Below are 13,302 nucleotides of genomic sequence, written 5' to 3'. Positions count from 1 at the left end.
CTCTTCTAGACAGAGTACCACAGGTGGAACACTGGGTAAGTACCCAAAGGTACGTACACTGTGGGATAAAAGGCACATTAGCTGTACACAGGAAGGACAGGATTTCCCCAAGATAGCTGAACAGGACTAAATGTGATGAACTCACTTGCCCTCAGCACACCTGGGGGTATGGCTGCAGAAAGGACTGGGGGAAGTTTCCATCTAGCATATGACCTGCAGGTGGTCTAAGACATCATCGAAAACGGCTTCTCAATCAGGCTGTAAAGACCCTATAGTACATACAAGCAATGGGCATGTCCAGCTGTCCACACAGATAAGAGAAAGATGTGTTAGCTCCAGATGCCTGGTGTTTGACAGTCCTGGACTACCACAAGCGCTTACCAGTAGTGGGGTAGCAGACATGCACAATTCTTTAGCGGTGTAACAGTCATGTTGGGGGCATGTAGTCCTTGCAGAGGGATCCGTCCAGGGGCTAGCCACGCCTATGCCCACACTGTGCTCACAACAGGCTCTGCTCCCAGACCTGACCCCACATGGGGCATAATCAACCTCTCTGTGAATTTGGTCCTCACCTTCCCAAGAGCTTCTGGTAACAATGTGACCACTGTCAACTCCAGTTTTGCTTCCTCTGTGGATCCATCATTCTTTCCTGTTTTCTAAGCCCAAGTCTCCTATTTGGACATCTTGGAGAGGTTGAAGAAAAGGCCTTGAAGTTGTGTCTCAGACCCAATACCAGGAGGAACCAGTGGGAAGGAGAGGGAAACAAAAGCATGGTCATGGTCAGCTAACACCTCCTGGGTACTGTCTGCACATGTGCTGAGAAGTAGCCCTCAGACCTCAAAGGAAAATGAAAGTGCTTCTCCTGTCTCTAGGGAATCTCTTCACAACCTCAGTACACATCCTGTGATGTTTACATATGCTCGTCCCAGGGAGTGGCACTATTAGAAGGTGTGGCCTTGTTAGAGGAAGTGTGTCACTGTGGGGATGGGCTTGGGGAATCTTCCTCCTAGCTGCCTGAGGACACCCAGTCTGTCCCTCACTTCCGTCAGATAAAGATGTAGAACTCTCAGCCCCTACTGCGCCATGCCTGCCTGGATGCTGCCATGCTTCTGCCTTGATGACAATGGACTGAACCTCTGAACCTGTAAGCCAGCCCCAATTAAATGTCATTTGTAAGACTTGCCTTGGTCATGGTGTCTGTCACAGCAGTAAAACACTAAGTAAGACACATCCCAAGAAGAACAGCTGACCCAACCTCTTAGAGGAAACTTTGAGGAGAAAGAAGGACATATTCTCTCTCATCTTTGGGAAGAGCCACTTCCAGCCTCAGTCACTCCTGTCCTCCATGTGGCTCTGTCGTATCACTTGTCATCTCTATGTACTTTCATTCATTGAGGTCCCCACGACCCACCGAGGACACTGCCAGAACACTTCCCAACTATGATGCTTTGCAAAACCTCAACCCAGCAGGTGTCACATGAGGATCAACTGAGGCTATTCTCATTGTGTGCCAGGCAAGGACTGCTCCTCAGCCCTGGGCCTGCTCACCTGGGCTCCTGTCCTGCTGCTTCTGACAGGCTCAGACTTTGTGGAGCTGCCTGTAGACACCCCAAGACCTCAAGGGCACATGATTTTCTGTGTCTCCAGTACTACTTATGTGTCCTCACCCCTCTAGAACAGCAAGGGCCCACCTACAGCGAGCAACACAGCTTCCACACAGTCCCATCTGCCAGAGACTGCAGCAGCTGCTGCCACAATGGCCCCATAGCTCAGTGCACCGATCTCTTTACACATGTCCTGATTTTTCCACATGAATCTTTCTGGAGCTTTTCTTGCCTCTGTTTTGTTCCCTGTGTGGGCACTCCATTTGTATTTCCCCCTCTGGTTCCTTGAAAGGCCTTGGCTTGTTCTCAGTTTTTAGGCAGTCACTTAGAGGCTTCCAGGAGCATGGTCCTACTTTGAAACTTACGTGGTTTCTCTGACTTTCAGTGAAAATCTTTGTGATATCCAGTGTTGATGTTTTGGGAGAATTTAGGATGTTTCAGTGTGTGGTCTAAGAAAACTGAATGAGTTAACTGTGACCTGAATACTAAAAGTCTCAAAGCTTGAATTTGTCTAAAGGCAATAAAGATGTTGCAAAGGGGTGGGGGAGAAGGAAATCATCAGATTGGATACACAATGTAGATTTAAAAAAAGAAAAATCAAACATTGCTTCAAATTTTCCCCCAAAAGAAGCTTGTAATGCACACTGTCAACACCTCCCTTGGTCAAGCAGAATGAAGTGAGACGAAGTAGGAAAGGTGGCAGTGGGATCTGCAGTAAGGAGACCCGGATTCTGGCTGACTGCTGGGCTGCATTCCTGGCAGGTGCTGAGTGTGACTGTGCTCTGGGTGGAGGCAAACACAGCCCAGGTGTCCCGTGATCCCGAGACAGGCCACAGGCAAGGGCCCTGTGCCATCTGATAAGCCACAATCTTGAAGAGTGTTTGAGATTTGGGAGCGTTGGCGATGGCCATTCTTCAAACACTAGGAAATGAACAAGGGAAATCTTCCCTCTGGGTATTTCCTTACAGGCTACCATGAAAGGGGGGAGGCCTGACATGCATGAACTGGTCAGGATGGCCCTTCCTTCCCTGTGCAGTTTCCTGCCCATCGCTTCCTCCATGGGTTTTATTAGAAGGGGAAAGGACTGGGGCCTACGGGTTGCAGGTCCCACAGCTCTCAGCCTGAGAGTCCCTTGGCTAGCAATGCACCCCAGTAGGTTCTGTATTCTCATCAACACCTCTCAGTCGGAGAAATCCAGAAACCTCAAGTGTAGTTTACAAGCACCTTGTCTTGTTTCTCAGTACTGAAAGAACCAGGTCTCCCCCACCCCATCCCCAGGTTAACAGGACCAGAGGAGGAGGTGGCTGCCTTCCTCCTTGCAAGCCAGTATGAGGAAAAGGGCAGTGGTGCCCCAGTAATGAAGAACCAGTCAGCCTGCACACAGCCCAAGTGCCTTGCTGCAGCCATGGGGCCATCATGCTTCCCTTTGTAGCAGACAGCAGGAGTGCTTTTTCATCGGAATCCCAGCATAGCCTTGCAGGCTTGCTCTGGCTAAAACAGCAGCCTGTCCGCTGCCAGCCAGCCCGTCCACAGACCCAGGAGGCCTGAGAACTGAGGACAGGATTTATCTATTACTGGATCAAACTTTCATATTTGGAAGTATCCTCACTCACATCTTAGCTCAAAATACACGACAAGAAGCAGACTAGTCTAAATGAAGGAGTCTTTTGCAGCCATAACTGGCATCTTGCCCCGTTATTTCCCAGGAGACTAAAAAAACAAAGCTCACTCTCCCAAAGCTCAGCAGCGCGTGTCAGCACCTTCTTCCTGGACAATCACCATGCAGAGGGAGGGCACAAACTCGCCCAGGTCACCAAGCTCTCCCCTCTACCGAGGCAAGTGTCCTGGCGTCGGGAAAGCAGAGGGAGTCTGCGAACCTCCGCCAAACACTGCTCCAAACAAAATGATCAGTGGCCATGCCATCTGTCTCCTGTAGTCCTGCACGAGGGTGGGGGTAGGGGGACGAGGGGGCGTCCCTTATGATCATGGCCGGCCATAAGGGACCTCTACGCCCCACTGATGAATAAAGGTCCCCTGGGAGCCTCGGACCTCCTCGACCCTGGGGGGGGGGGGGAGGCGGGATTTGGCTATGTCCCTGAGACCAAAGCTACCTGTGGACATTAGGGAGGCTCAGGCTGGAGGCGGCCAGCGGCCGTGCACCAAGCAGCCGCCACAAGGAACCATAGGTCTTTGTGACGCGTGCTGCGGTAGTTCCAGGGAAGACCCAGGAGCCAGATTGTCTCTCCAGTTCTGACAGTTTCGATTTCGCCCAGGGTCTCACGGAGCTGTCGGGGCCCGGGCTGAGGTTCCCCGACGAGGCGCCGCGCCCTCCTGGGGGCTTGGGCGCCACTTACCACAGCCGGCGCGCAGCCGGTGCTGCTCAGACACGGGCTGGGTCCCTGGCGCGGCGCTCGACGGGGGTGGCCAGGCCAAGTGGCATCGCGCGCCCCGGCTCAGTGAAAGCGCGCCCCGCGAAGCCACCCGCGGGGTCCCCTGCCACAGAAGACCGTGCGTGTCTGGGGAGAAAAGGGGGCGCGGCGCGGAGCCCAAGCCACAGCAAAGCCACCCGCAAGCGGGACCTCGGGTCTGCGCAGTGGGCCCACAGGGTGCAGAGCGGTGACCCCCAACCCTCGCCTGCTGCGCCACGCTGGCCGCACCCACTCCCTCGCACCCACTCCGCAGCAGGTCTCCTCCCGCGCTGGGAGGGGCCGGGAAATCCCGCCCGCCGCCGCCGACGTCATTGGTGCGTCACTGGGGCTCCCACTCTGGGCTCTGCGCGTACCCTGCCCCAGACCCACTCTCCCGGGGAGCAAGCAGCCTTGGAGGGTTCATGGCTCAAGGCAGATTCCCAAGTGTAAAGTGGGGACGACCAGCTCAGGGTACTTCACCTGGGGACACCTAGGGTGTCTCACTCCGAGGAAGGTGGGCGCTGTTAGCGCAGATGCTGAACATCTGGAAATGCGCACCAATCTTACGCAGACGTCGCTAAGCAACGTGGGCAAAACTGCCATCCAGCAGAGCTTGGCAGAGCAGCTGCCTCCCAGCCAGTCACAAGGGTGCGAGTGGACAGCAAGGAGCTGCTGCCGCGGGGAATCCTGGTGACTCCCATGGACGAGATAAGGTCATGGTCTACCAAGCCTTGTCCTAATGGAACTGTGTTTTGTGTGCCTCATTGTAAACTGATGAATTACCAACTCCTCTCCCTTGAAACCCATCTTCAGCTTCAGCCACATCTGTTTTTCAATTCATGAAATAACACAAAGCCCTCTGAAGACAAAGGCAGAGAAAACATTGCAGGCAGTAGACGCATAAAGGAGGCCTTATTACTTCTGTCTAAACGCCACTGACAGATTTCTTGAAAAATCTTCCTTCCTCCAGGCACCTTCCCTAACTCTCCCTGCAGAAAGTGACACCAGACAAGGTGCCTTAGATTTTCGCAGATCTGACATGCCTCACAGTACCGTGGACAGAGGCACACTTTGGCTGAGTGGAACTGCCCAGAGAGGCCAGAAAGATCCAGTGGGGTGGAAAATCACACTGATTGTCTTCACCGTTCTCAGAAGTCCCTTTAGGCTTCAGAATTAAATGGCATCACAACGACTGATTTAGCCAGTAACATTCACAAGACAGAGATTAAGTGAGACCCTATAGTCACTACAGTTGAAAATTCAAGCAACATAAAATTGTGGCCTCTATTTTTACTCTTTGATCTACCATCTCTCCTGCAATCCCTAGCTCAGTTGTACACTCTTCCCACAAACCTGCTGCAGAAAAGTTGACCTTAGGTTTCCTTTTACTAGAATTCTAATGAGTTGGTGCCAACTGTTCAATTGTATGGGATGTCAATAGATAAACTCTATGCTTCCATCACTCCCAGGCCCTTTGTCTTACACACATAAAGACCAATATTCAGCCTTTTGGGCTCTGGAGGGAGAAGCTGTATCCCTTTGGGCAACCTCCTACACAAAGACCCTACCCTCTTCCAGTAGCAGCCCTTCTGGGGGCCAAACGACTAACACACGGGGCCTCTGGGAGACATTAAATATACTAAGTACAGCATGATCAAGGATAGTTAAAAACAGCTGAGTTGATTTAGCATCAAGCACAAGGGTAGAGGGGCAGCCAACTCAGAGACCAACTGCTTCTGGTACAGCAGACAACAACTGAGTTTTCAGTCTCAAAAAGAGATTTAAATAAGAGATTTTCAGTAGATCTAAATGTAGCTGTGATAACCTCTGACAGGACATATGTGTTCAACTCAGATGTGTCATTCTCAATCTTATTTAACAAGTGGTTTTTGTCAAGATACATATCACAGCAACAGGAAAGGAATCTAAGTTATCCAACCGCTATGAAAGCTACAGTGTAGATTTAACTAAAATCTCAGAAAACAACATTAAAAAAACTTTTGAGCTGGGTTTTAAACACGATTTGGACAAGATCAAAATATGAGAATGAAAAGAAGGCTTCCTGTGGTCAGCCAATAGAAGCTGGGTGAGACAGCTTATTTCACACTGGGAATGAACCAAACTTGACACAGGATCATCTTTTAAAAACCCACCTCTCATTGGTTCTGCCTACGAGGGAAGAAACTCTCAAGACTTCAGCAGGAACACTGATACCAGCCTCAGCCTTCAGAGGCCAGTGTTACAGAATTCTGTCCACTAGCAGCAGGATACACATTTTTGTCCATGTCATGTAATGTGCAGCACATTTACATGATTTTTTTTATTTTAGGAACTGTAGCTGCTTCTTAAATTATGGTTTCATATTGGACATACCTGGAAGAAATGTCTATAGGCCATGCATGTTACAGGGCTCTATCTGAGTGTGCTTTTCCTGATCTCTTTTGGCCTTATTGCTGAACTGCCCTTTCAAATGACAAGTCTCCTTTCCCCACCTCCCTTCCATCCCCTGCTTCTCTGAGGAAGGTGCAAACTAACCAAGACTGCTGGTTTCTGAAGTGTCTAGGTTTCATAATGCATAAAATGTTGTCCTGATTAGAATTCTCAGGGAAAAAAATGGTAAAGTTGTCCAAAACATTTGGGAACAATTTGAAACATTTTTTGCTTGTGTAGGGACCAACAGGGAACAGTTAAAGGGTAATCAGCAATGAAAGAGGCTCCTGAGAACGATAACTCAACATAAAGTAAAACCATGGTGCTTTTGCTTCTCTTCCTGCCTTTCTGAGCCTTCCTTAAGGACACCATGTAGCTCTTGTTTGTTGAGATGGGGCATTAGCAAGTTATCCAAAACAGTGGGAACCAGAGAGCTAGGAAAGAGCTCTGAAGGGCTGGGGAACATCTGGCCTGTCTCCTTTCTGTACCCTTAGATATGCAGACAGGCAGGCAGAGGGAGGACTGGGATTGGCAGCCTCATACTAATAAAGCACTGCTGCTGAGTTCCCCTGGACAGAAAAGCACTAAACCAGCTTGAAAAGCTGTGACATCCCACAGATGCAGGCAGAGGAGCAGCAGTTCCCACACCCGTGTGTTCTGTGACTGCAGACACCTGATGCTGTGGCTGGGATAGAAGAAGATGCTCCTTCCCAGCCCTGTCCCGGACCTGCTGCTGGCACCAAGGTCCTGGGATGTGCACCATTCAACACGTTGATGTCTCAGTTCACTTGTATTTCTATCCATCCATTATGTTGCAGTAACACTTTAGTCACTAGAAAGGCTTTCCACCTGGGCAGAGGGGTACACAAGTGTTAGCCTAGAGCTCAGGAGAATTTGAAATTTCAGGCTAAGCTAAAAATACACAGGCTGGGAGTGTATCTCAGTGGTGGGGGCTCTCAGGATCCCTCCACCTGTGGCTCTCCCCGCCTGTAATGACCAGGAGCTGGGCTATTACTGCATCCTCAGCTCTACCCTCAATACAGGGCTGCCACAGGAGAGAGACAGCCACTCTCCTATTCAAAATGAGAGGCTGGTTTTGGAACTGATGTGTAAAGTTCATTTAAGGATACAAAAGGTTGAAATTTAGCATTTTACAACAAAAACTAAAATTAAGGAACGGGAGCTGCCTTATCTATTCCTAGTGGTAGAAATTTATAGGCCAACTAAAAAGAACAGATGGGGCTTCTTAAAAAGCCACTGTTGTGTGAACTTTCCCAAGGAGGAGAGAAGAACAAACATCTCACTCAGATAGGACCCCAGAGACAGAAACAAATGATTTACCTCAAGTGTAGAATGGTGAGCCAATGTGTTTAATTGGGGTTACTTACAGAGCATGGATCCCGCTGAAGGAAAAGAATTCTTTTTCTGTAACTTAAGTGTCATTGGGAAGGGGCATGGCCTTGTGAGCCTCTCCTCAGAGCAACCATTAACTACAAATTCTCCGGTAGGGGTGGAAGCTTGTGAGACCCTCCTTCAGCAATGTTAACTATCAATAAACCTTTATGGGGCAGTTAACCAGAGCCTGTCAGCTGCCAGCACATCCTCAGAGAAGTGGGGCTTCGCAAGCAGCTCAGGGTGGGGGAGAGGGGCAGATACTCATGGCTTATGAGCCATATTCCCTATTAGCAACCATTAACTATCTAAAATCCCTGGGGCAGGGATGGCTTTGGGCCTCTCCCCACAGTGACAGAAAGTTAATGGGCCCAGTCTTGGGCAGGTGTCCTGAGGGTAATCACACTGAGTTAGAGTTATAAAAGACAATGTACAGGGCAGGCCCAAAAGACAGCATCCCAGCACACCCCACTCTCCTCCAGTTCTGACATTCTCTTTATTCCATCTTCAGCAATGTTGCCTGAGACTTATGCACAATATAGATGTCTCATTTAGGGCCGAGCAGTCACATCCCTTATTCTCAGCACTCTGACCCTGCTCTGACCAGTTACGAGTCTCTGCAGTAATCAATGCCCACTGTAAAAAGTTTTTCAGACCAAATCTGACCAATCTCACTAACTATGGTGGCAAAAATAAGTGTTTCTACAGCAATATGAAAGGCACATCATGTCCAGTCAGCAAAACCCCAGCAGCAGCTTCTCTCCAGTAGCCCAGGAGCTTCCGCTTGCCGCAGGGGTTCACCCAGGGGCCAGAGTTCCCTCCGGTGAAGCTGGCCTCAAATGAGTCTGCCAGTCATGCTATTACGGCACCAGTGGGCAAAACCTGGCTAGCATGTTGATAGTGTAGCATGTAGGATCCACCACCAACCAGAAGCATTGGTGACAATTTCCCCCAGCAACTGCATGGTGCCTTCTGGCCCCATGAGAAGTAGTCAGTAGGGAGAAAGCTTCCAGCTCAGTTCCATCTAGGTTTGGCTACATTCTGCAAACCATGAGGTGTCCTCAGCATTGGGGCCTTACCACCCAGGTTTGTTGAGCAGTCAACAACAGTGGCTGTTCTGTTTAGAGGGTTATAGTTCTCACTGGCCAAAACCTAACGGGGAGGTATCCTATTCCTAATCCTACCACTGAGATCTGTGTTCAGTAACTCTAAGGCTTCTTGGAGTGTCCTTGCAGAGGGTGTGTGTGTGTGTGTGTGTGTGTGTAGAGGGGAGGGAGAGAGGGGAGAGAGGGGGTAGAGAGAGGGTCAGGGACAGGGAGAGAGACAGGTAGAGGAGATAGAGACCCTGTGGCAGCTTCCACATAGGAGACACCTTAGAGCCCTAGCTGATAGGCTTTGGCCTAGCAGTGACTCAGCTATTTTCCAGTCTACACTGAGGTCTTGTGGCTAGATGCTAATGGATCTAGCAGTCTGGGGTGCCTGAGGGCAGATGGCCTGCATTTAGTAAGGGCATCTGCTTCTTGGCTTCTGGGAAGACTCATGGCCAATGGACTCTTAAACAGAACTACTGACTGTTCCCTGCTGAAGTCTGTGTTTCCTCCCACATCTGCTGTCCTCCCCCCCCCCCACTAAGCTGTTCATAAAGCCTGACTGTAGGTGCAGACTGTCACAGGCCCTGTCCCATGAGCTATTACTACTCATGGTGCTCTTGACCTATTCCGTTGGCTATTTCCTTCTGATGACATAGTATCTGGGCTTATCTGCATGGTTGCAGCCATACAATTTCCTCTAGAGTCCCTACTCGAACCAGCAGCGAACTATGGTTTGCTTGTTGCTTCCATTCCTTGAGAAGGACATTGGTCCCAGCATAGCCAGTGATTAGTAACAGGACTTCCAGACAGACCTTGTTACAGACTGAGCACAGCCACAGACTGAGATCTGGTCATAATTCACAAGTCCTATATGCAGGTTTAAGTCTATTTTTAGGAAGTTTATTTCCAAACTGAAGTGGCAGTGTGTAAAAGGTAACAGCATGTGATGACTTCCAGGAATGTATGCTATAACATGCATGTTACAAAGCGTTTCCAACATATACATACTAGGTTTCATGCTCAATAAATAATCCCCCCATGAATTTTTTATTTTTACATAAAAATAGAATATTGCACACTTAACAAGACCGATTTTTTTATATTTTCCTCTTTAGATAAATGATGAAACTTGGCCCTTAAAAAAAGCCAAGACTGCATAGCATCCTTATTCTAATAGGAGACTACCTTGAAGTTCTCAGTAAAAAAAAAAAAAAAAAAAAAAAAAAAAAAAAAGAAAGAAAATGAAAGCTAGACATTAGCTGAATTTTTAAAAACAAATCAATCACTTCAACGTGAGTAGGAGTAATATTATCTCTGTTCTGAAGTAGGCATCAGGAGTAACATGTGGCCCATGTCAATATGACCTAAAGGTCCCCTGAGGCCCTGCTCTCCCTGTGCCTGTCCCCACAGCAGAGACTCTGGAATTGCATCTTGTGGATATAAGCAGAATGTTTTACAAAGTCTGGAAGTTACAAAAGTAGTTCTGTAAACATAGGAATTACATTTACATAACAAATGCACAAGTCATTTATAGGCAGCAACACATGCTTCTACCCCACACTGATATATTTCTGAGCCTACACAATAGTTTTCAAAGCCATCCAAGCAGCACCTCAAGGAAAAGCCCAGTGGTCCAGAGCAGCAGGCATGGCATTCCAGAGCAGAGCTGTTGTCCCCGCCATGGTGCACATGGAGGCCTTCCCATCTTCCCTAGGATTCTCAGATGGTAGCTTAGTAGGACCAAGTAAAACTGGCTCCTAAACTGTGACGTGCTCTGCCTTTTGTCTGCGCACTGCACTTCCTTTCCCTCCCAGTTCTGTCTCACAGTAGAGCACTGTCCCAGCTGCTGTGCCTCCTTCACACTGTCAACACCGTGGAGTTGTGTGGACCTTCCCAGTGCACATGTGAGTGTTCAGTGCTCTGTTACTGTTTAGCAGGTGCTAAAAGACTTATCATTATGTTTGAAGGTTAGTCACTGAGCCAAGGGTGCGGATACCTGGTGTTATGGAAGCCTATGAGGAAGTAGGGTGTGAAGGAATTGAAAAGCACCCGAAGCTCCTGCCCCTGGCTCTTCTTTGGGCAGAGAGGACAAGAGCAACATCACCCTCATGTGACGATGCAGCAGCAGAGTCTACGTTCTGTTCCGATATGCCGGAATGTATTTGGTGCAGAGGTACCTGCTAAATAATTGCTTCCTGAATCCTGAAAAGTCCTATTCTTTTCCTTTTATTGGATGTATGAGTGTAGGGGATATATCAGAAACTTTTAAAATATAATGCTTAATATTTTAGATAAATAATTAGCCAATTTAAGTTCTGCTCTTCCTTTTTGAAAAAGGAGGAGAACAGAGACCCTAACCTCTGATTCAGTATACCTTTTTGGGAAAAAGCATCAAGATTCTGACTTTAATTCGCCTAGCTTGTTGGCTAGTGTGTGCAGACCCAGGCTTCCACACCATCACTGAGTGAGGGCAGGGCTGCACTCTTGGGACCACAGAGCTGGGGAAGTATGCACAGAGGCACCGCTGTTGTCAGTCCTGGGGATCTGCTTAATCATCTGCTTCTGCAGCTGCTGGAGCCAGACTCACAGAACAGTGCTTATGTCCTGTGAGGACGCTCCCTCTCTTCATCCAGCTGCGTAGCTGCTAAGGAAAGAGTAGAACATGGGCTGCTTCATACGCTGCTGGTCCTTCCGGCACCATGCAATCACTGTCCCCTCACTGTTGGCAGTGTACAGATGGTGGCCATCACAAGAAAAGGTCAGGCTGTGGAAAGCAAGCCCATTGGTACACATCAGTTCTCAATACACAGACTGTGATGCTGAAACTAAAGTATTTCCACCCAGAGAATCATAAATGAAGAGACTGCCAGCAAACTGCCTGATTCTAATAGTCGCCCACCTAACTAGGCTCAGGCTCAGCTAAGCTAGAATAAAACTGGAGTCCCAGAGCTCAGGCCCCTGGGCGGGAGAAACTTCATAAAGATATCACAGTATTACATTTTGCCTTTAAAAATCAAATAACAATTGCTTTATTATTCTATGTAGTCCTGGGTATCCAGAAACTTGCTCTGTGGAACACAGATCCACCTGCCTGTGCATCCCAGCTGCTAGATTAAAGGTGTGTGCGACCACACCCAGGCTTTAAGTGACATTTATTTTAAAGATATATTTTGCTTCTCTGGAGGAAAAAGGTAAAGCAATGTATAATGTAATTAATAGATAACTTGGGTTCGTTAAATTTTAAATTTAGTACAATCAAAATAAGTTAATTTTAATTAAGTATAATTTGAATTAGTATAATTACTTGTTGAGTTTTAAAGGCAAGTTTGTAAGCCAAGTTAAGGGTGGTTGGTCTTTCTTCTATCAAGCACATCACTGTGGCAGCCAGTCACATGACTGTCACTGCAAAGCTGGAGGTGAAAAGCACAGTTTTCATGGTCTCTGAGGCTTCCTGGCACCGAGCCAGCCTGTTTTTCCACTAGACACTAGATAGTGAGTTCCACACGACAAGAGTGCATTGGCTGCTGCCGGTAACAGGTAATTTGCTGTATGGTAAGAGGATGGCTTTTCATGAAGCCTTCATACCTTCATTCTTTGGGTCTATATGCTTTAATGTCAGAAAAAATACAATTACAAATTATTTTATGAAGAAAAAAGGTGGAGGTAGGTCTTACCTTATGATAGGCTTATTTGATTTGGGAAATGCAATTTCTCTCACAGGCTTCAAGTCCCATGTACTCCATAGCCTAGAGGAGAGAGAAGCCATTATTCAGTCATGCAGACTAAAACGACATGTGTGAGCTCAAGGTGGGAAGGGGCTCTTTGCCTTTTCATATGGGTACTACATTATAGGTAATACTTCCAAACTGCAGTAGCTTTACTTTTTAAAAATACAACAGGAATAAAGGCCTATATACAAAGTGAGTTTAAATCTCTAAGTACTATATATTTATATGTGTAGACATTAAAAGTAATTTCTCAGACTGCACTGATCCATGACTGGGAGGAAGAGTCAAGTCCCCTCTTACCTTACAATGCCATTTTCTAATCCCCCAGCAATGACATTGATGGATACTCCCTCAGGCTGGTTGGAGAAAGCTACAGAACAAATGATCTCTCTGCAGTGGACATGTCCAATGAGGTCCCCATTCACTGTCCAGAGTCTCAGGTCACTGCCCCCTCCAGCTGAAACATGAAATCATAGCACAGATCACCCACAAGTCCCTGAGGCATCCATAAGGGCCATCCCTACTTGCTCACTGATGCAGCTCAGAGGAACCCGGGGTTAATGACTCTGAATTACTGCACAGGGAGTGGTACTGTATTACGTACTTGGTCCTCTGTGTATAGTGATCACAGATGAAGTGAAACAGTAAG

The 13,302-nt window shown here is 48.0% G+C and overlaps 2 protein-coding genes across 4 annotated transcripts in view; both read right to left on the bottom strand.

Moving 5' to 3' along the window:
• Gng4 (G protein subunit gamma 4) overlaps positions 1-4,289 on the bottom strand; it is a 30,664-nt gene extending 26,375 nt beyond the window's left edge. Inside the window, exon 1 of the mRNA XM_052157369.1 lies at positions 3,959-4,289. The gene's annotated coding sequence lies outside the window, so the exon portion shown is untranslated. The remainder of the gene's footprint in view (positions 1-3,958) is intronic.
• Positions 4,290-9,803: 5,514 nt separating this feature from the next.
• Positions 9,804-13,302, bottom strand: part of Lyst (lysosomal trafficking regulator) — a 196,083-nt gene continuing 192,584 nt past the window's right edge. For all 3 annotated transcript variants that reach the window (XM_052157710.1, XM_052157707.1, XM_052157708.1), the window contains 3 exons: positions 12,954-13,110; positions 12,600-12,671; positions 9,804-11,689 (listed from right to left, as the gene is read on the bottom strand). In XM_052157710.1, the coding sequence (XP_052013670.1) occupies positions 11,551-11,689; positions 12,600-12,671; positions 12,954-13,110 (368 nt within the window). In that variant the 3' untranslated portion in view covers positions 9,804-11,550. The remainder of the gene's footprint in view (positions 11,690-12,599; positions 12,672-12,953; positions 13,111-13,302) is intronic.

Source organism: Apodemus sylvaticus, chromosome 14 (genome assembly GCF_947179515.1).
Source record: "Apodemus sylvaticus chromosome 14, mApoSyl1.1, whole genome shotgun sequence".
NCBI classification, from domain to species: Eukaryota; Metazoa; Chordata; class Mammalia; order Rodentia; family Muridae; genus Apodemus; species Apodemus sylvaticus.
This window is presented reverse-complemented; position numbering and strand designations above follow the sequence as displayed.